At 55.2% G+C, this 22,793-nt stretch overlaps 1 protein-coding gene across 3 annotated transcripts in view; it reads right to left on the minus strand.

Moving 5' to 3' along the window:
* Positions 1 to 12,175, minus strand: part of PAX7 (paired box 7) — a 93,084-nt gene extending 80,909 nt beyond the window's left edge. Inside the window, exons 1-4 of one of the 3 annotated variants that reach the window (XM_081144885.1) lie at positions 12,025 to 12,175; positions 9,232 to 9,467; positions 8,531 to 8,657; positions 7,560 to 7,694 (exon numbers count right to left, since the gene is read on the minus strand). In XM_081144885.1, coding sequence (XP_081001011.1) covers positions 7,560 to 7,694; positions 8,531 to 8,657; positions 9,232 to 9,467; positions 12,025 to 12,109 — 583 coding nt within the window. In that variant the 5' untranslated portion in view covers positions 12,110 to 12,175. Of the gene's footprint in view, positions 1 to 7,559; positions 7,695 to 8,530; positions 8,661 to 9,231; positions 9,468 to 12,024 lie in introns of all 3 variants that reach the window. The other 2 variants (XM_081144886.1, XM_081144884.1) reach the window with 2 other exon arrangements.
* Between the last annotated feature and the right edge of the window lie 10,618 nt (positions 12,176 to 22,793).

Consider the following 22,793-nt stretch of genomic DNA (forward strand, 5'->3'; position numbering starts at 1 on the left):
CAGCGGGGGCAACGTGGAAACCTTACCCTTACCCTCTGGTTTGCAGCGTCTAAAGCTGGGGAGAGGGGATGGTGGCCCACGCGCCATCCCTCCCAAAGCTGCCAACTTGTTAGGGGTGGTTGCAAAACACCGGACGCCCGCGAGCCTCGCTCCGTCAGCAGTGACACCTGGACTGGCCTGTCTGTTCAGCAACGCTCTAAATAAGGCCTCCCGCCCGCGTCCCTCCGAGTCCCGGCCGTGCCCGGCGCGCGGGCCAGCCCCTTCCCAGCGCCTCGGGTCCGTGCGCGGAGCCGGGGGGCCCCAGCCTAGGGGTCGGCTTCCCCCCCGCCCCGCTGGCCCGACTCGCTCGCCTCTAATTAAGCGGCGGGATCGCAGCGAGCCTCCGGGCCGCGCTGTAATATGATGAACTGCCTTTGTGCCAGTGTCACCGAAAGCGCTTTCCGATAAGGGGAAGCCGCGGATGATCAAAAGGACGACAGCGTCCGCCCGCCTCCCGCCGCCGTCGGGCCCGGCGCGCTCGCCCCCTCGGCCCCGCGCGCTCCCGCCGGCGGTCTCCGGGTCCTGCGGCCTCTCCTGCTCTGCCAGTCCCAGGGCCAGCCTCTCGGGGACTCTTGTCTCTTTGTCTTCCTGCTGTCCCGGGCTTCCCTGGGCCCCTCGGCCTTTCTCGGCATCTGCAAACGCTCTAGTCAGACTCTCTCCGCCCGCGATCGGTCTTTCTCAGGCTGAATTTTCAGTCTGTCTCTCTCCTCTGACTCTCTGTGGCTCCCTGGTCTCTGCCCATCCCTCTCTTGGTCTCCACCCAGGTTCGGGCCCAGCGCACCCCTAGGACCCAAGAAACCAAGGATGACCCTGCAGTGTCTAGGAACGGGAACCAGTGCATCCATGGGCAGCAGGCTCGCAGCCCACCCTCACTCCGCTGCCCGGTGGACAGCCGGGCGAGCGCCCTCGAGGGTCTCTCCAGAGCGCGGCCAGGGGAGCGCGCAGCTTCCCCTCCTCCTTCCCGAGGCCGCCTCGGCTGGAGACGCTTTTCCTCTCCCCTAGGGCTGAAGTCCCTGGCGCAGCAGACCCCCGCTGGACATGCCCGGCTTACACCCCTTCCTTTTCGTCCCCGCTTCCCCTTTCCCCTCCGCCGCTTCTCTCCCTCCTCCAGGCCCCCTCCCCCCCTTTTCTCCGGACTCCTTCCAGGCACCGCCTCCCCCCCCCCCACTTTGTTTGAAGTTTTGTTAAGGTCTATCTACTAATGGCGAAGTTTCCCCCTTAGGTCACCGTTCTGCCTTGATTCGATTTGGGAAGGCGAGTTGCCTCCCTCCCCCTGCCCGACCCCAGCCAGGGCCAATCCCTCCAGAGCAGGTCAGAAGGCACTGACCCCACTTCCACCTTTTTCCTCTTTTCAGTCAAGAGCTGGGGGAAGGGAAGGCTTAGGGCAGCAAAAACTGAGGGGCGCATCCTAACCTTCCAACCGCCTCTCCTCCCCAACCCCAACTGCGTTTCCTAATTACCTCATTAGTCTGGAGTGGGTGAGGGAGAACAGCTATTTTTTTCTGGAATTCATGGAATGTGCCCCCCCCTTTGTGTTGGCCTTCAGGGCCCCAAAGTTCCCGAAGAACCTCCCCTTTGGGGTTTCTATTCCGTGCTCCTAATAGCAGGGAGGCTTCCCCGCACCAAGCACTGTCTCTTCTTGGGTGTCTAGCTTTAGACCAGGACCTAGTGCTGGCCGGAACCAGGGGTCTGGGACACTTCACGTTTGTATCCCTGAGGTCCCATCGGGAATGAAGCCTCATCAGGTTTGCTGATGACGGCAAATAGGGACTCCAGAGAAGCAACCCACCTGGAAGGAAACCTCATTTGTTCAGCCCTTTCTCCCTAGACAAAACTATATATGGTTTTTATATAATATTACTTCTATATCATACCATGTGTAACAACTATCATTTTCAGAAATTCTTTAAAAAAAAAAAGCCCAAGTAATCACCTTATTGCTTTAAAGCGTTTGTTATATGTGCTTTTAAATCCTTCCATGTAAATTCTACTGAAAAATTTGGAAAGCTGCGAAAGGGGAGGGGGCGGTGAGGGTGGGGGAGGTTAATCCGGGTTTAACGCTGCGATGCCTTTTTTTTTTTTTTTTAGGACCAGGGTTAGTCTGATTGCCTTATCTCTTCCCAACATTTGAGACGCCCATATTTCACCCAGCCAAATAGCTCGCAGAGCAGCGCAGATGGCGGCCGTGGTCGCGCCTCGGGAAAATGTGTTATTAATATCTAAATAACTTCCCAATACTGCCTGGTAAATCTCCCCCTCCGCCGTTCCTAGTGATGAATTCGTGTGAAGTCTTCCCCTAGCCTCCCATTTCCAATGTCTCTCTCTCTCTCTCTCTCTCTCCTCTCTCTCCTCTCAGCCAGGCTTATTTCAAACGGGTAAATATCTAATTCCTCTCAAGGCTGTGCCGTGCACGGGAGTCTTTTAGGTACAAACGCCTGGAAACAGCCGGCGTGAAGTGGTGCGGGCCCGGAGGTGAAAGTAAAACTCCCAAGCCCTGGCAGCGGGGGGACGCCACCCTGTTTAGAAATGCGACGGGGAGAACGGAGCTGCGCTGGAACCTCCATCTGGGAGCAGAGCCCTTCCCTGGAGCACCCCTGGGGCCCGCTCCCGGGGCCCGGTGGAGTCCCAGAGCCCCCCCCCTCTGCCCCCCAGCGCACAGCTCCCCCACCGGCTCCGCTCCCCAAGCCCACCCCCAGCGCTCCACCGGCTTCCCTGGGTCTCTGGGGCGGATAATTACCCTCCGCTCGCCTGTTCTCCCTTGTTTCAAGTTTGTTTTGTAAATGTCTATTAGATTATATTCGTTCATTCCCCTTCCAACCTTATCTCTTTCTGTCTCTTCTCTCCCGGCCCCGTCACACTCGATTTAGGCACGAGTTTATCTGGCGCGCAGTTGGCGGACTTTGTTTACTTGCCGCGGGTTCTGGGGCTGCGAGCGCGCGCGCGAGCGCCAGTGTTTGCCTTTGTAATAGTTATCTCATTGTTGTTCTTCCCTTGTCTGAGCTCCCTCCGCCCCCTCTCGCTTCTTGAAGGGGGGGTGGAAGGGAGAAAGGGGGAGTCTCTTCTGCCCCGCGAAGACTCGCCAGGAGCCCCCTCCCCCGGGACGCGCGTCCCCAGCGCGCGCAGCGCCACCGCGGCTCGCCCCACCCACCCCCACCCCCAGCGCTAGGGCCCCGCGCAGCCCCCGCCCCCACCTCTCCCCCTCGGGTCTCACTAAGTACCCACCACCCAGCGCTGCCTAAGGCCGGGGAATTGCCTGACACCCTCCCAGCTTCCTCCGAGCCCCCATTATGCGAAGCTGATCCCACTCTGAACAGCTTCAAATCCCGCCTGGACTGTTTGATTAGATTGCCAACCCGGGGTAATCCTTTGATTTGGTGGAGTGTCAATTACCTTTCTCTAAACACACATTTACAGAGGAGGGAACTTGTTGGTTTAAATCAATGCAGATTGTTTCTTGATAAATGGACTATCTTCCCTCTCCTCCCTGGCTCCCCCTTCCAAGGCCCCTCTCCCTCTGCGACCCCCTCCCCTTCCCTTCTTCCCTTCCCCGGCCTTTCCTATCCGGTAAACAATGCCCCTTCCAGGTGTGAAGCCCAAAAAAAAAAAAACGGTGTGGGCTGAGGGGAGCCGTGCCCCCCCTTCCCCTATTCATTCGCTCCCCCGGAGCCTAATTAAATTTGGCAGGTCCTTGTACACACAATCAAAACAGCTTCCTCCTGTGTAGCAAACGACCGAAAACCGCATTAGCAGCTACCGCTGCTGCCAAATTAAATTGTTTCCCACCTCCTTTTACAAGTGTCTAAAACCGACACTCCACTCGGGGCTCTCCCTCCTTCCCGAGCCTTCTCCGCTTCCCACTGCACACCTGTAAGCTTGCCGCTTTAAAAATAAAGGAAAAATGCGAAGAAACATCTCTCTCTCTCTCTCTCTCTCTCTCTCTCTCTCTCTCTCTCACACACACACACACACACACACACACACACACCTTGGCCCCCACCTCAGATGGTCTTTCATACGGGGGAAATCAGCAAATTCTCCCATGGACTTTGGCACTGGCACCACCACCCCTTCAGGAAAATGCACACTCCTCTTTTTTAACCTTGTTACTTTTTCCCTTATTTCATATTAATTGTGGCCCTGCCAGGCTTTCCGCTGGGAGAACAATGCTGCGGAGCCCCATGTCTGATCTGGTCAGTTTCAGCCTAAATTTGCACACTGTCAGATGCTCCAGGCTTTGGTGCTCTCATTGTTTATTACTGTTGCTATCGCTTTTTATTATTATTGCTTATTTCTTCACAGTCACTCCCTCAGTTCCCACAGAAGGATGGTTCGTGCAAACCCCTATCAAATTTCCTACAAGAGTCTTCCTGGGCTCAGGTTAGGAAAATCTTGTTCTCTCTCATCCCTCCTCAAACCCTTTCCTGGTTGGCCAAGTCCCTGGCCTCTCTGTCCCCTGATCCTCGGAGAAGGGGTATGGAGGAGAGAGTCCCAGCAGGTAAGGGCACGGAACTGTCCACTTCCCTCTCCAGGTGAGCAGAGCATGGCCCGAGCCCCTATCCGCAGTGGTCTGCGAATTCTCACAACCAACAATCCTAATAACTCAGTCTTAACAAGGATAAGAGGAAAAAAAAAAAAAAATACGAACAGCCTCATGAATATCAGCCCAAGGGGAGCAGGAGTGAGCTGTTCAGAGATGAAAGTGCACAGAAATAAAAGCTCAATTTAATCTGCTTTAAAACCCTTCAACTTAACGTTTGTGCTTCAAACTCTGAGAGTGAGGACTGATTGCGGATAAATAGTTTCTTACCATGCCTGGAAGCTATTACACCCCTCTCCAACACAGTTTCCTATTCAGCAGTCCCAGTTTTCATTACCAGCTCTAATAAGTCTTAACGTTATTAAATGCCGAGCGGACGATAGGAAAAAACGGACTCAGGGAGGGATCTCTCTTTAGCGCTTAAAGAGGAGAGCTCTTAAACCCCTTCTTCGGCGGCTCCCCGCCATGAGTGGGGCAACTCCTGGGGATAGCATTTGTCAAAAGCGAGGGGCCAAAACAAAGTTTGGGGATGTGCACCCCGCCCTTGCTCTGCCCATGGGACCTCTCTGCCTCTTCCCACCTGATCGACTTGGGTGGAGGCTCAGAGGCCTTTTCACCTTTAACTTGGCCATGAAACAGATGTCTGGGGCCTGGGAGAGAGATGAGAGGTTCCAGCTGGGCACGACTGGCCGGGGTACCACATCAGGAGCTGAGAGGCTTTATCCACAGACGGGAAGACAACCCTACCGGCACACCGTCCGTTTACGCCCATCTACAATGACACTGCACACCCACGCAGAATCCCACTTCCTCAGAATACAAGCGAAGCACTCCAATCCAAAAGCCCACGGGCAAACCATCGCACTGAAAGACACGAGCACCTCCAGGGCCATCCAGCTCGCAGTCACAATGCCCAACATGCCCACTGTCACTCAAAAACTGCGAGGCTTTTCGGAGACCAGGCCTGCGGCTTTCATTTCATTTTGCAACTCCGCGTTCTCAGTGCCTGTGCTCTCAGCCTTCCCATCTGGAACCGCCAGGCTCCTCCTTCAACCCTGGGGACGCGGAGCTTCCTGGTTCTGCTGCAGGAAAAACCTCTATCTAGCGAAGTGGCCTGTTAGCTGGTTTTGTAAGCCCAGACCTGCACTGGAAACCCCCGAGCTCAGTAGAGTCAAAGGGATTCCCCAAATCACAAATCTTCACATCCTCTTCCTTTCCTTTTTTTCTCAAAAGAAAGTAATCTATTGTGCTTCTTCACAAGATGAATTGGACATACCCCCGCCACCCCCCTCCAAAAAAAAGTCTCTCCAAATAAAACCAAATCTCCCAGAAGCGGAGTCTGCTGTGCGGTATTTGGTGGGAAAGATTATTCAAGTTTTATTGTCTCCCACCCCACAAAAAAGAAGTCCAACTAAGTACAGACTAGAATAAGGACTGGGTCCCCGCCCCCCCCCCAACCAGGGGTGCCAGGGCTCTGGGCAGCCTCACGCCTGCCAGGAGCTGCTTGGCAGGGCAGGGCCCCTCCTGCTACAGACCCAGGCCCCTCTGCAGGCCCCGCACAGCGGGGTGCCAGGCACAGCTCACTCCCTTTCTTCCCTGGTCCTTTTGTCCCTGGCGGGACAGGGTTCCACTTGGGGCCCTGAATGTCAATAGCCCGCCCTGTCCCAGCTCCAGGCTGCTCTCACGAGGGGCTGCCCCTGCCCCTTCCATGGTTCCCCCTCCAACCAAGCTGGTGGGGGCTGGGCCTCGCTGGGCTTTGTCTGTGAAGTTCATCTTCAAGGTTGGGAGAGACAACTGAAAACTGGAGAGAGACCTGGGCTAGGAGTTCATAGGAGGGTAGGAGAGGGGGCCTCAAGAAACCTTTGGCAGGAAACTCGAACATAACATGCTCTTTCCAAGTTTCCGCACTTTTCCCAAAGCCACTGTTTACAGGTTCGAACGGCCACTGTCTTTACTGCTGCCTCCCTGCGTGTGCACTTGGGGACCTGCTTCTTCCCTGTTAGTCTGTGACTCTGGGTCTTCCATTTCTGTTTCTCCCCACGGCCTTCCTTCACGCACACCTACCGAGTCTCAAAGACAACTGCGAGGGGAAGTGGCATCCAGGAAGGACTTTCCCTTCTCCTGAAACTTCCCGCATCAATAAACGAAAGCACAAACCCCCTTCCCAGGCACGCGGGAGCTTGAAAGATAAACGCCTTCACTCGCTTGTCTCCTGGAAAATCAGAGCGCTGGGCTTAGGCTCCAGCACGCTTAGCGGCACTGAAAGGGGAAGAGGGTGTGGGATCCCCAATCTCTCTCCTTCACTGGGATCCTCCTACGCAGGCTCTGGGAACTTAGCCTCAACTTGTGGCCCGGCCGGAGGAGAGCACCTTAACAGTTCACCCATCTGCCTCCCCACTCCCCATGGTCTCGGTTTGGGCCTTGGCAGCTCGGAAATGAGAGGCAGCGGCCCACGCGGCCCTCGCTAATTTTTATTGATTGCGGCGGTCAGTCAACTGTCAGGCAGGGTTTCAAGGGACCGTTTAGAGAGAGTGTGCGGGTCTGGTTAACAAATTCATTTAGGGAGCCTCAGGCCGGCCCCTCCTTCCTCGCCCCCACCCCACCCCCGCCCCCTTGCCCAAGTTTCCTATAAATAATAGATCCACTCTGGGACCTGCAACCAAAACACCAGCCCCGGAGGACACCGTCCCCGAGTCCTTGGATAAGCTGGGCGCGTGGTTAGCGGCGGCCGGTGCACTAACCTGCAGCCGAGCTCCTCCGGGACTCGGAGGCCTCTGCGCCCGGGCTCTGCTCCCGGCCCAGCTTCAGGGTGCACCGACGGGGCGCCCTCCACAAACCCTGAGAGGCTCCTGGCTGCCCCGGGGCTGCGAGTTCTCCTTGCTCAAGTTCTGCCCGCCAGTCGGGCGCGACCGAGGCAGACCGCTGGCCCGCACACCAGCGTGCGGGGGAAATGCGGGCTCTGCGGCCCGGGGAGGTTCCCTACCTTTGTCGCCCAGGATGCCATCGATGCTGTGCTTGGCCCTCTTCTCACCGTCATCTTCTTTCTTATCTGCTTCCTCCTCCTCCTCTTTCTTCCCGAACTTGATTCTGAGCACTCGGCTAATCGAACTCACTAAACCTCAGAAATTCAAAGGCAAAAGAGCGAATATAAGTTTTTGGGGCCAGGGAGCGCGGGCCGGCGCCTGGGCCCCCAGGAGGAAGGCCTGAGGCTCCTTCCCCCAACACACTGCCAGGGGACTCGAGCCCACATTTAAGCATTTACACCTCCCCGGGGGCACGAGTACAGCCGGCACCGAAGGGAAAGCCTCACACCCAGGGCACTCACACCGTGGCAAGACCCGCAGAAACACCCACCTGCGCATTCCTCTACAAGGCCTCGCACACGCTTGTGCCCTAGGCGCACTCACATCCACACCCACTTCCCCGGGACCTCCCTGGAGGCAGGCCCCCAGCCCCGGCGATGCCAGCCCACGCTCAGGTGTGCCCCAGCCCTGCGTGCACTTACACACACACACACCCAGGCCCCCCCCTCTCTCTCACAGGCAGCATGATCCAGGGCCACTACATCTGAGACCCACTGGTGGTTGGTGGCAGCAACAGAACAGAAATGGTGACTTGAAGAAGGGGGCCCAGGGGGCCCACGGAGATCAAACCTCCTGGGACAAAGCCATCTCTAGGCCGCCCCTCTGTGACCAGGGAGCTCCCCTTCTCACCCAACAGTATAGGTTAACTTTTCCTTCCCTCCCTCCCTCCCTTCCTTCTCTCCTTCCATCTTCTTTTCGGTTTTGATTCCCTCCTTCTTTTCGGTTTTGATTCCCTCTCTGCCCTTTGGCTCTCTTTCCCTCCCAACTTTTCTCCAAGTTCCGCACCACCCACCCTCTGCCCACATCCAGCCCGCGCACCCGAGCCCCGGTCAGGCTCGGGCAAGCTCTGCTGGCTCAGCTGCCTTCTCACCTGAGGGCACAGTGCTGCGGTCGCAGTGCCCGTCCTTCAGCAGCCGGTCTCGGATCTCCCAGCTGAACATGCCTGGGTTTTCCCTCTTGTACTCCTCGATCTTTTTCTCCACGTCCGGAGTCGCCACCTGCTTCAGAGGTGGAGGTGGGAGAGGAGGAGTGGAAAGATGGGGTGGGGGGAGGGAGATACTTTTAATATCGACCTCCCAGGAGCCCCAGGCCAGGCTGGCGGCTCGGGTAGCCATGCCCTCCTTCCGAAATTAGCTTTATCCTTTCAGGAAACCTGTTCTGGCTCCCGGGAAGGCAGCGGGGTGGGGTGGGGATAGGGTAGAGATAGATAATGAAGCAGAAACCAAACCAGGACCCTCAGGATCCCCCTCCTCACTCTTTCAGGCAAGACTGAGGGAAGATTATCCCTGATCTGGGATGGTGATAGGGGGTCGGGACAGATGTAGAAACAGCCCAGGAATAACTCATTGGCCTCAAAGTCCTGGGCAACCTAGACCTCAGTTATTCCCATCCCTGAGAAATTCAAACAGTGGGGAGGAATATCTGGGGGTGGGGACACTCTCCCACTGTATTTTCCGTAAGAAGCATACAGCCATCGGTGTTACTGGATGACACAGGGTAGTGAGAGGGGTCACAGCCAGGATCCCCCAACCACTGGAAGCCTACTGCTAGCTCTATGGCAAAGACACTCACTCTGGGCTTGCTGCCACCGATGGCCCCAGGCCGGATGGACCCGGTCTCCTGGTAGCGGCAGAGAATCTTGGAGACGCAGCCATGGGAGACACGCAGCTGGCGGGAGATGACACAGGGCCGGATGCCATGGTGGGCCATCTCCACTATCTTGTGGCGGATGTGGTTAGGCAGGGGTCGCCCATTGATGAAGACCCCACCAAGCTGATTGACCCGGCCTTGGCCAAGCGGGGTGGACACTGGAGAAGGGAGGGGAGACGAGGAAAGAGAGAGGCACAGGGAGAGGATACATTGAGTACACCCCCTGACTCCGGTTTTTCTCGAGCCCCAAGACCTTTGACAGCTCTGAGTTTCCAACATTTGGAGCCGTGGCAGTCGAGCAAACAGGAAAAAAAAATTGTCATGAAGCTGAGGGAGGGTCCTGCAGGGATGGAGAGGGGGTCATGGCTGCCAGAGTCCCCCAGTTGCTGTACATTCCCACTCCTGCCACACCGAGCGGAATGTGGACACACCTGGGGGATCTGAACGGCTCTGAGAAGGGGAGAGAGGCAGAGGCCGAGTCTGGTGGAGTCTGGAGGCTCTGGGACCAATGGTTCTCTGTTCCCCCGATGCAGCTTGGGCTGCAGGGCTGCCTGCCTCTTAGAGACGCCTGCACTGGGTGAGATGTGGCCCATCTGGTCAGTTCCATGCTCTAAGTCGTCAAGACTGATTCATTTTGTTGGGGGCCAGAAGGGGCTGGTTGATTACTCGTATGTACAGCCCCGGCCTGGGACACAGAACTGTCCTACCCATGACTGAATAGCTGAGGACTGTGTGACATAGCACTGTCGTCCGCTGCCCCTGGGGACACTTGGCTGTCTCTCTAGGGACACCCCTTGCATCTAACCTCTCTCAAAGTTCTAATTTCGTTTTAGGATGATTTGGGGACATACTCCACTGCGGGCCGTCTCCTAACTGAAATACCGGCTTGGCTTCGGAAATCCACGAACTGTCCCTGCAGGCTCGGAGGGGCTGGTACACAGATGGCCGGAGTCCCTGGGTGTGGGCGACTTTGGGAACCAGGAAGACAGGCACTCCTGGTGTGTGCTGGGGAGGGAAGCGTGTGTTGCTTCAGAAGCCTTAATGCAAAACCTACACAGTCTCCTCTCAGAAGGTTGGGGGGCACCCGGTACACTAATCCGGCCCGGATCCCCGCAATTTGGGGACTCTGCGGCTGCGGAGATCTGGCAGATTAGGACGATTTCACAGCCCCCGTGGTGGAGGGAGCCGGCAGGATAATTGGAAAGGGGGGAGGCGAGAAGAGGCTCGGGCTGCTGAGCTGTTTCTACCGCCTCCCCCCCTCGCTCTCCCGGTCCCCCCACCTCTCTTTGTAAAAGTAGGGTGTCTGAAGCCACCCTCGGATTTAATCAGAAACCGTGCGTCGCCAAGTCAGAGTCCCTCGGTCTCCGTGGCGGGCTATGCCATTAGCGCTGGAGAGCTCTCGAGCACCCAACTTTATATTCAAGAGCCTCTTTAGCGACCGGCGCTCGGCTCTCCTCAGTATTCTCCGTCATGTTGGGCAAATATTGTTCTAATCCGCCGCGCGTCCCGGCCGCCTGTTTCACCGGCATTGGCTGCGGGAGAGGGTTACGGCAAATCCCCGGGCTCGCGCGCTCCCCGCCTGCGTGGCTGCTCGCGCGCACTTGATCACGGAGCCACTCTCTTCGCCTCCGTCTAATTCAGGGACCCGCGCCGTCTCGCTGCCAGAGGGACCCCCCCCCACCTCCCCAGATCGCGGGCTGCCTGCCTGCGCACCTCCTCCCAGCCTTCTCTCCCCTGCCTCACGGCACCCAGGGCTCATACGATTACAAGAAGAGTAATTAAAAAAAAAAAAAACACAAAGTCGCACCTCTGGCGAGCCACGGATCTTTGACACCCTGGGCTACCTACCCCCAGGAGCCGAACGGTCTCCCAGTTGACAGGTCGAAGACCTCCCGTTAGTTGAAACAGAAAACAAAAACAAAAACGCAGGAAAGGGTCGGTCCCGGCGGCGCGCGCTCCCAGCGCCGTCTCCAGCCGGGAACCGGGTTCGTCGCCGGTCCGCTCTGCTCACCCCCCGGGTGCTGGATCTTTAGGGAGCACACGTTACAAAACGAACGCTCTCCCCTTGTCCGCACATCGCGGTGCCCGCTTGGCATCTTGGGGTCCTGTCCTGGGAGATTTCCAGAGTTCGGAAGCCCGAATGAAAAGTTTGGGGAGGGGAATTCGTTACTGTTTATTCTTTCGAATTAGTTTGTTTCCACGCCCAACAGCTTTGGAAGAAGCGGACGGCGTTCCCCGTTTCGACAAATAAAATACCGTACATTGGTGGTTATTTCGAAATAAAAGGGGTTGGAAGACCATCCCGAGGTGAAAGAAACCATTCAAAACAAGAGTGGCAAGCCCTGTAGCCCGGGAACGCACCGAGCCGAGAAAGTATCCGAGGGAGAGAAAGTATCTGAAAACAGTGGGAAGAACTGAAATTCACTAGGACCCGAAATGGACTAGGAGCCCCAATCTATGCGTCCGGCTCTGCGGGTAAAAGGCCAGAGCCCACGACCCGTGACGCTGAGGCCGAGGGTCAGTGCGATCCACGCGAAACCCGACAAGTGTCGGTTCCAAAAACTTCCTGGGTCTGGCGCGGGGACTTGGACCCAGAAGGGAAGGCGACCCCCGCGCTGTCGCCCGCGCCGCCACCCCCCACCCCCGGGGATTGCCACCTCTCAGAGGACCTCGAGTTCCCGGCGTTGGAGTGAGGGGCCAGCCCCGCGATCTTACCTTCCAGAGGAAACCCGGTGCGGGGGTAGTTCTGCCCGGGCGCCGGCCGCATCATCCTCGGGACTGTGCCGGGAAGCGCCGCCATTCTCGCGCGCGCCGGAGACGGATCCGGAGTCGGCAAAAATCGCTTCCCGTCCTTTCCCTTCACCCCCGCCGCGATCTCTTTCTTTCCTCCGTCTTCTTCTTTCTCTTTAACCTCTTACGGCTCCCCTCCCCACACTCTGCCTACCCCCACCCCCCCACCCCACCCCCGACTGCAGTCTCCGCGTCCAGAAGCTGGGGGGGGGGGGGAGAGGTGGGGGAGGAGGTTGGGGGGAGGGAAGGTGGCGACGGGGAAGTTCAAACAAACAAACACGCCAACCCCAAGTCCGCCTCTGCCCGCCCCGCTCGGCCAGAAGTTGTGCGGGCGGATGCGCAGGGCAGACCCGGGGGACGCGGCCGGAGTCAGGGCCCCCAGCCTGGGACCCGCGCGCGCCGCGCTCCCGCGCTCCGGGCCAAAGTTTCTGAGCCGAGAGGCTGCGGACTGGATTCTTTTTCGTATTTATTTATATATTTATCCTCTCGCTCCCGCTGCCCCCCTCCTCTCGGCGCTGCTCTCCACGCCTTTCTCCGGACCACGCTCGCCAGCGACTCCCTTACACACGAGCTTTCACACCCCCGCCCCCAGAACAGCACGCGGGGAGGGAGGAAGGTGCCTCTCGGGTTTCGGGGCGCGAGGGGAGGCGAGGGGGCGAGGGATTCTCTGGGTAAGTTGTGCAAAAGTGCTCCACTGGAGTACGAGGAGGAGGAGGAGGGGGCAGCGAACGAGATCTGATAGGTTCGGACTTTTATTTATGAAGAGGGAAGGGGGCCCGGCGGAAGGGAGCCGAGAACCAATAACGGAAAGAAATCGCCAACGAATATTTTTTTTTAATTTTCTAATCCCCGACTCGACCTGGTGTTGTTTTTGGGGGGGGGGCAGGGGGGGAGAATTTGAACTGTCTGTTAAAATGGGGAGCAAAGGCCGGGGGCTGGGGGAGGAGGGAGGCGAGGGGCCAACTTTGCCCAAGTGTCTCCCTTTGACGGATGGGCCGGAGCGCGCGGCGCGCCCCGCCGCCCGCGGCCCCTGGCGGCGGCTGCATGGGAATGTCGGCTCCGCCTCGTGGCGCCTCCGGACTCTCGCCTTCTCTCCGGCCTCCCAGGGTCACAGTCCGCTGAATTGTTCACATCTTCTCCTTCGTTTCGCTCACGCGCTGCATCTGCCGCGAGTGGGGCCGAGGGTGACTTCAAGGGAGCGGTGACGACTTTCTCCGAAACGAAGCCCGAGCCCGGGCGTGGGGTTCCCGCCCGGCCGCCCGCGGCTCCGAGAGGCCCGCGGCGCCTCGGCGGCGTCTGGAGCTGAGAAAACCGGGTCTGCGGAGCTTAGGGGCGCGCGTCTTCCTCCCCGCCCCTCCCCCGGCCCTCGCTCGCCTCCTGCCCTTTAAAACCCGTCTTCTTCCGGCTCCCAGGCCACACCCAGAACCCCCTTTCCAGCAGGTAGTTCGGGTCCCTGAGGCTGAGCCGCAAGTGGGTGCCCAGGATCTGGGGGTCCAAGGGGTGGGAGGGAGGGAGCGGGTCAGCACTTGGTACCACCCTGAGCTCACCAATTCGGAGTTCCTCCACTCGGAATTTGGACGGGAGGGGGGGGATGCCCCAATTAAAAGGTCAGGAGTGGGGGTGGGGTGGTCAGAGGTCCCGAAATTCTGCGCTCTGCGGGGCCAGAGTGACTAGACGCCCCAGCCACGGAGGCTGAGTCCCGGGGGCGAAACGCCCTCCCAGCGGGGCGGGACGCCAGGACTGCAGGCCTTTTGTCTCCCTGGGGAAAGAGTGTCTCCAGCCCAGCGCTGGATGCAAAATACAATAAAATAAACCCAGCCCCCAAACTCGCCCCAAACCCACCAGCCCGCCCCCTGCCCGCCCTCTCCCTCCTCTGGGGTCAGCCTTGTCTTGGCCTGGGGGGCTTTCCTCAGGCTGGCCCCACCGTGCCCCCTCCCCTCCCCTTTCCCTCACCTGTGACCTTTGCCCTCTCAGCATGTGACACATTCCCTCCTCTCTCCTCTCTCCCAGCACTGGGGGCTCTTCGGGCTCTTGGTTGAGGGAGGGGGGGTGCCCTCTAGGAATGGGAGCCTACTGAAAAGCTATTAAACCCACCCCCTCAGGTGGCCCCAGAATTGAAAAGGGGTACACCAGGGTGCCTTGCCCAGACCAGGGTGCCAGGCTGCCTGCGTTATAGGGGCCCTACAAAATTTTCTGGTTCCCATTCTTCATTGGAGGTGCCACTGCACTATACTCACTGCCCCCAGGAGAGATTGGGAGATGGCATTTTAAGCCATAGTGTGTGTGAAAGATGAATTAGACTTGAGTCCCCTTTACCTCTCATGGTGCTGAAGGGACTGGCCTGCCTTGACCTCCAGAGGTGGCTCTACATTTCATGTACATGTATATATGCACAGACATACACATACATATATGTATGTAATACACACATACATACATATATTACATATACCGGTGTCCCAAATAAATGTATACACACTGTAACAGCTGATAGCTCAGTTTTGAAAATGAAATGTATTTTAATAAACACTGCCTTCATAATTGTTCAAAGTGTGTGTATATCTTGTTTTGGGACACCCTAAATTGCACATTCATTCATTTATTCATTCATTCATTCATCAATCACTGTTTCCCTCTTGGCTCGGAAGGATTTAAGGCACCTCTTCTCTGTATTTGTGGGTGGAATGGCCAGTGTGTCTGTGTGTAGGTGAAGGTGGGTTTGTGTGCAGGTCTGCTGGAGGCTGCGGTCCAGTCTGAGTGTTTGTTTATAAGGGAGGGCCTGTGTTTGTGTTTATGTTTTGGAATCTCTTCCATGTTGCCTTAGTGTAGCTCCAAGAGCCTTCAAGAAGGTGTCACTGGTGTTTTGGTCAATTCCCTGGGAGAAAAGACCCCTGGAGTGCACCTGGTTTGGAGGCTGGAAGACTCTGTCACCCCTCTTGGGCTTTGCATTGGGTGGGTCTTCTGAAGTGGGTGGGGTGAGCATACAGCAGGACCCCTGGATTCAGTATCAGCTGCTGCTGGGCACATTGGAACCCCAGGTGAGTGGGGACCACCTAACCCTTGGCATGGTTCTGCCCTCTCTGGCAGCCAACTGGGAGCAGCGGGTCCAGTAGCAAGGGGGTCCTCCCACCTTAGCAGGCTCCCCCAAACCCAGCGCCAGTGGCGCCAACCCTGCATTTTCGCAGCTTGGGGATTCCGTGGGCTCCCAAGGGGCAGATGAGGGGGAGGAAGGGGGGTGTCTGTCAGAATGAGCGTGGCCGTTCTCGCCTGTTGGAGGCCAATTTCACAAATGATTTTTGCAACAATTAAGAAGTGTGGCGGGGTGAAATGGCGATTTCACATCCAGCAGGGGAAAGGAGGGGTTCACCTGGGACCTGGGGCGGCTGCAGCTGGAGGTGGGGGGAATTTTTTCCCCCTCTTCTCTCTTCCCCTTGCTCACCTCTTTGCCCCAGTTCACCCCCATAGAGACATTAATCAACTCCTAAGACCTCCAATCGCTGTTTCAAGTTCTGAGGGGGCACCCTCTGCATTGCTGATGTTGGGTTGGGCTTGGCCTGGAAAGTTTTCCCTTCAGCCCCTCATCGTGTTCTCGGTCTCTTTCTCCAGGCTTCTTCCTCCCTCTCTCCCCCCCACCTCTCTCCTTCCCTCCCCTCCCTCCCCTCCCTCCCCCCCACCTTCTCACAACACACACTCTTCTGTCTTTCTCTGTCCCCCCACGCTCTGTCTCATGGGCTCTTCCATCTTTTTTTGTCTCTCTCTTCCCTCCTTGCCTTTCTGACTTCTCCCAGCAGTTTCCCTCTCTTAGTCTGTTCATCTTGTCCACCACCTCCCCCATCTCCATGGTTTCCTGAGGTATGTCCAGCCCCCATTGCTCTCTGGGCTGTAACTCAGACCTGAATCCCTGGGAGGGCCCTTTGGTCCCCTTGGGGTGGGGCAAAGACCTTCGAGAGGGGCCCCTTCTCTGCTTTGCATCCACCTCAAGCTGTCTCTAGAGGAGCATCTCCAACCGAGCCCAGCCCAACCGATCCCAGCACCCCTCCCCCCAGAAACCACCCCTTGCTAGTGCTCCGCTGGTTGGATAACTGTCCCCTACCTCCACCCCTCTCCGTGTGTACTGAGGCCTTGCCCCGCCCCCCGCACTTCATTTTTAGGGGCAACAACAGTGCTGATAGAAATTCTTTCTCCCAAGTTCCCAAATTGAACCCTCCAAACCCAATTAAAACGGGAAAGAAAAACATAGGCCCGAGATCAGGAGCAAGAGATCCCAGGTTGACATCAGCTGGGGAAGCTGGCCTTTCTCTGGCTGCTCCCACCCCGACTGTGAATGATGGAAAGTGTGAGACAACTTGGGACCACTACTGGGGCTCCCCTTTCCCTTCCCCCACGTGCCCAGTGAGCCTTTCTCCCAGGCCAAGGAGGGGACACTCTATTTCAGATCTCCGCAGTGAGCACTTTTTGAAAGCCATTGCCCAATAAATCTTCCTTTAAAGGGTGATAAATCCACCTTGAAAACCGGGGGTTTTGATTTCAGTGGGGCCTTTTGCATTTTCAGAGGCTCTGGCCAGAGACATGGACAAATGGAATTATTCAGTGTTCAAATGTTTGATAAGGAGAGAGGAGGGTGGGGCGGGGGTGGGGAGAGGAATGGAACAGTCCTGGACAAAGGACCCTCTGGAGGTTCACTCTGGGCTCCAGATGCCGGAATCCCTACATTCGAAGAGGCACCCTTGGAAAAGAACACCTTTCCACACGCCCCCAACCCTTTATTATCATTTTTCTCTTAAGAAGGAGCACTGCTCCTTAAAATATCTGCCCCAACCTGAATAGAAGGGAAAGGGAAACTGCAATGTTTTCCTGCTTGACATTTTAGTTTCCCCAGAAAAAGAAACTAGACTGTGCTGGGTTCCAGTTCTCAAAGTAAATAACAACGGCAATAATAATAATCTGGCTTCTCCCAGGCGCACTGCTCAGCAGGCTCCCCCTGAGCCCTCTCCTCCCCTTCTTCCTGGCCCTCCCTCTTCGTCTCCCTCCTCTATTCTGCCTTCTCCTCAGGCTGGTCCTGGGAGCCTCTTACCTCCTGAAGTTCTGGAAATAAAGACTGTGAGGCTGAAACTTAGAGGGAGACCCAGGAGGTGCCCGGATGCCCCTCTGGCCCACGCTGCCAGGTGGCCGGCTGCTCGCACTGCCTCCCTCCCCTTCCTGCCCCTGCTGTGCCCCTCTGCATTTTCCTCTCTTGCTAACTGCTTTCCCACTGGCTTTCCGAAACGCAGTCGAGGCCATCTTCGCAGTATGTTCCCCAGTATCTGGAAAAAGCTTTCCTTTGCCTCATAATCCCTCTTTCCCTTTCTGGTGTGGGGAAAAAAAGCAACCCCCCAATAGAAGAGTGCCCCTCCAATCTGGTCCCAGAGCCCTGAGTGTGCACCGGAGTGTGCATGTAGGAATGTGAGGCTGAGAGCACGTGTGTACCGGTATGGGAGTATAGGAGAGCATGTGAGTGTGCCTGTACATGTGCATGCATGCATGCGTGTACACAGGATGCATGTGCTTCCACACAGCTATGAGGAGGTGGAGGTGTGTGTGCAACGGGAGTTTGTTTCCTGGAACCACTGGAAGTCTCCTCCCAGGCTCCCAGCTGCCTGAACAAAAGACCAAGTGTCGGATTCACTGGGCTGCCTTTTCTGGCCCCTTCAGATCACTTCTCCAAGTTCAGTTTGCAGCGAGTCCAGCGTTAATGGGTTGTAGACTGTGCCCTTGGACAATTACCTTATCACAGCCGAACATCTATGGAACCGGCAAAGCATTTTCATTAAACAAATCAAAGGTGGAGGAGGGTAGCGGGGCCCAGCGCCGGCTGGCCTGGAGCTCTGGCTCTCCACGAGTTCCAGGGACGCTCACAATCCAGACTGACTCTCTCTCCAGGCCCCCAGGCTTTTGGGGGGTGGGGTGGGATGGGAATTAGGTTGAAAAGATCAAAGCTTTCTGGTCCCCACCTCAGATCGGCCTGTTGCTAAGGGAAAGCTGATGGAATTGGGTTCCTTTGGGCCCCAGGGCTAGTCTTTCCTTCCATCCTTGGGAAGCCCCCTCCTCTGTCACAGGCCCACTCAGTAGGGAGGGTTCTTTCCTGGGTGCAGCAATAGCCTACGTTCCATAGTAGATGCTCAATAAATATTTATGGGATGAATGAATGAATGAATTACTGCAGCACGAGCAGGGTATCAGGACTTGGGAAAAGGTTGGGAGACTTGGGTTTGGATCTCATGAGGTTGGCGATTTGCCATAATATCGAACCTTTGTCATGCCACATATGACACCTACACACATGCTCAAATGGAACTGAAAACATGGCTGATCTGTGCTGTCTTAAGTAGCAGGGATGCCTAGTGCTTGTTCTGCAGTCAGCACTGAACACATGCCGGCCCCTTGCCTCCTCCTTCCTGGGCAGTGCGTCCTGGACCAGTTGGCGCTCACCTCTGCAATGCTATGGCTGGCACTTGGCACTCACCTCTGCAATGCTATGGCTGGCACTTGGCGCTCACCTCTGCAATGCTATGGCTGGCACTTGGCGCTCACCTCTGCAATGCTATGGCTGGCACTTGGCGCTCACCTCTGCAATGCTATGGCTGGCACTTGGCGCTCATCTCTGCAATGCTATGGCTGAGCTGTGTCTCGCAGAATACAGAGGTGCTCAGTAAAGAACTCAGTTGAATGATCGTATTACTCTTTGACCTTGGGCACCAAAATTAATAACCAGCCTTTTTGAATGCCCACCCCATGCCAGGCTTCTAACAGCAAGCCCGTTTAATCTCAGCGCCACCCTGTGTGGTGGATACTAGCGTCTCTGCCTGACAGAGGGAGAAGCTGAGACTCAAGGAGGTCCAAGGTCAAACTGAGACTAGTTCAAGGTCAAAGAGTATCGGGCGGTAGGAAAGAGATTTTAACTTAGGCCTCCTTGACTCCAAAGCCTGGCCTCTTTCTTGCTCCCATTTTTTTGCTTGCTGCCTCAGTTTCCCCTTTTGTAAACTAGGTGAACCCAATACTGAGCCCAGAGATGGGCACGTGGCGGGCACTCAAAAGATGCTATTGATTGAATGGATGAAACTGAAACACTCTAATGACCGGAGGATGACACGGGAGTCCGTGGGGGTGGGGCGGGGGACTGCAGGACCACAAAATGCTAGAGCTGGGAGGAAGCCTTTGAGATGACCTTGTCCAAGGAGTTTCAGGTTCAGGAAGCCACCTCCTGGGGGCTGTGGAGAAGCCGCAAGGGCTTTTGCTTGGCCAGAAAGTGCCCAGCCCAGGGGAGGCGGAGGCCAGCGCGGGAGGGCCCGAGGCCCGGTGGGTGCCAGGCCCGCATTGAGATGTATAGGTGGAAGGAAGGGTGCACCGCATATTTGTCTAGGTGAATTAAAAGCACAATCCCCGTTTCCCAGAGGGAGCAGGTGGTTCATATTTATACATTTAGTCTTACAGGTGTAAAATAGGTTTCCTTTATGCTTATATAATAATTTTTCATTTGAATTTCAAGGCTTTATTCCCTTCTTTGGATTCAAGTCCTCCACCTGAACCCGATTCTCTCCATAACCATTAATTCCTTCATCATAAAAATGAATTCCATCTCATTCTCTATAGTGGCAGTTATAGCAGATCAAAAAGTGCCGCTGCAAGGGGCTGCCCCCACTCCCCACCCCCATCCCCGCTTCCACCAGTGTCGGTCTCAGCGCGCCTGGCCCCCCGCCCCACCCCCAATGCTAAGTTTCAGAAATCAGGGCTTGGAGCAGAAAAACTTATTTCTCTCGCTCGGCAAGGGGTGTGTGTGTGTGTGTGTGTGTGTGTGTGTGCTGTAGAAAATGCTCTCCCATTTCAGAAGGACAATAAAAGCAATAATAATAATGGTGACTTGGTACTTATGACAAGCCAGATGCTTGCTGGACACTTGGCGTACATCATATTATTAAATGCTCACATACAGGTGAGGAGACAGAAGTCCAGTAATGTGAAATAAATTGCCCAGGGTTACCCAGCTAGGACATAACAGGGCTTAAAATTTTTTTAAATTATTAAATACCTCACAAGACATTATAATAGGATGGGCACTCACAGACATAGTAGACACCCTCACGTGCCCCTTTATTTTCTCCGAGAAGAAACCATAATCATGAATTTGCCACATATCATTTCTATACATGCTGTAGTAGTCTGAATAATGGCCCCCATTAGGTCTTAATCTCTGGAACCTGTAAATGTTATCTTAAAATGCAAAAGAACATTTGGCGATGGGACTGAGTTAAGGATCTTGAGATGGGAAGATACTCCTGGATTATCTGGGTGGGCTTGAAATGCCATCATGGGTGTCATTGTAAGAGAGGAGAAAAGGGAGGTCTGACACAGAGTAGGAGAAGGAACGGTGACTGAGGAGGCAGAGATTGGAGTGATGCGGCCGTAAACCAAGGAATGCTGGCAGCCACCAGAACCTGGAAGAAGGAACAGATTGTCCCTTAGAGAGAGAGCACTCCCTGCGACACCGTGATCTGGCACAGGGATAGTAGGGTTTCAGACCTCTGACCTCCAGACCTGTGAGAGAGTCACTTCTTGTTATTTTAAGTCACCAACTTTGTAGTCATTTCTCGCGGCAGCTACAGGAAATGAACACACACGTTTTTATAATTTTACTACATATTTACATTAAAATATGTAGTCTTTGTAGTTCATTTATGATGGCGGACATCAAGCTGAAACTTGCTTTTCTTGCCCAACATAATGTTTTTGAGATCTGTCCTCACTGACACAGGGCGATGTTGGTTTAAGGGCAAAGAGGAATCAAATTGGCCAGGCAGACACAGTGGGACCTCGAACGGCCTCGATTTGCCTCTACAGGATGCTCTGCCAGCCAGAAGTAGAGGTTCTTCAGGCCGCCACATCTCGAAAGGGCAGAGCCACACGTGTGCTCCCTGTGATCCCAGGTGTGACTCAGGTGGACACGGACTTGCCGTGTGTCAGGAGGAGTAGGCTCAGCGGGGCATGGGGGAAGGGGTGGGGATCTGGCTTCAAGTGAACTCAGGAGTCCGCGTCTCTGAGGCCTTGGAGACACAAGCGTTCACAGCCATGGAAGGGAAAGACACTTGAATGGAAGAGAGAATGTGGGAGGGGGCTCCTTGAGGTCTGCCTCTCCCCCCAGGAGAATGAATGAATGAATGAATGAATGAATGAATGAATGAGGGGTGGGAAGGGGGTTGGTGATCCATCCTGTAATTGTAAGTATCTGCTATGCAAGTTGATATAAATTGTAAAGTTGTGAGTGAAGGTGCCATTGGCACTTTTGTTGAACCCCTTTACTGATCATAGGGTTTCCATGTTTGTGTTTTAAAAACTCACCCCTTGCCTCAATATTGAGTGGTATAAACCAGGTTGTTACTACCCCCAGATGAAGGCAAACTGGGATTAGGGTGGTGATGTGGTTTTTCTGGCATCACAGAGCAAGTAGCTGGCACAGCTGGGGGTTATAGGCAGGAGGGTTCAGCAAGTGGGGCTCTGCAGTAGGGCACAGGCTTTGAAACATGAAGAACTCCATCTTCATCTTGGTTTCAGTCTTCACAAGCTGGGTTTCCTGGGGCAAGTTACTGAACCTCTCTGAAATGTCATTTTCACGTTTAAGAAATGAGCACGGTAACACTTAGCTTGCGGGGGATTGCCAGAGAGATAACCCATGTCCAGTGGCTGGTACCTAGCAGGGCTCAATAAGGGGCAGCCTTTATCACTTATCCTCAAGTGGATATTATTTTTCCTCTTGCAGTCCTGGGCTATAACCTGCATTCCACCCAAAAGTATCAGGGACATTTAGAGAAGCAAGCAGCCCAACCAGTTGGCTGGCATCAACTGCTATCACCAGGGGGCTTGAGTTATTCCTTTTTGGGGGTCATTGGGGCGTGATGACCTGTGACCTGTGCAGCCAGCAGGGGTGGGAGCCCAGCAGATTTGGGGTCATCTAGGACTTCTGGAAAGACCTGATCGACCACTTTCCAATCTGGGGTTTCTCATTATGTAGGGGGCAGTAAATCAAAGGGACTGCTCCAGGCTACAAACTTAAAAGGGCCCCAGGCTGATGGAACTTGGCAGGGAAGATGCTGGTGGGGGAGGAAGCTATGGCTTCCCTGGCCGGTTACCAAATGAATCTGATGGGAACGAAGTAACACACAAGGGGGAGAAGCCAGCAAAAGTAAAGTTGAGAAGTAAATAACAAACTAGAGAAAATACTTTCAACACCTCTGCTTCAGAGGGTTAAAGTCTTTGCTATATAAAGAGCTCTTGCAAATCAATAAGATGATGAACAACCCTGGCAAAGATCATAGACAGGCAACTTATTAAGACATCCCTGAAGGCTAGAAGCATTTGAAAAATTGTCAGTCTTACCAAATACCTAAGAAAAGCAAATTAAAACAATGAGATGCATGCTTGCCCATCAAAGTGGCTGTTGTAAGAGAGGAAATGATATTATTCAGGGTTGCTGACGGTTCTGGAGGCTGGGACCCTGAAGCACTGTTTGTGGAAGAGTAAACTGAAGGGCGACTTGCAAAGGATGTTTCAAAAGCTCTAAAATGTTTAGAACCGTCCTTGGGATATTACTTTGTCCTTCCAGGAATTTGTCAGGCGTATGTGCAGAGATATAAGTATGTTTATCACAGCTTTTTTTATAATAG

Source organism: Miniopterus schreibersii, assembly GCF_964146895.1.
Source record: "Miniopterus schreibersii genome assembly, chromosome: 8".
In the NCBI taxonomy this organism is placed as follows: Eukaryota; Metazoa; Chordata; class Mammalia; order Chiroptera; family Miniopteridae; genus Miniopterus; species Miniopterus schreibersii.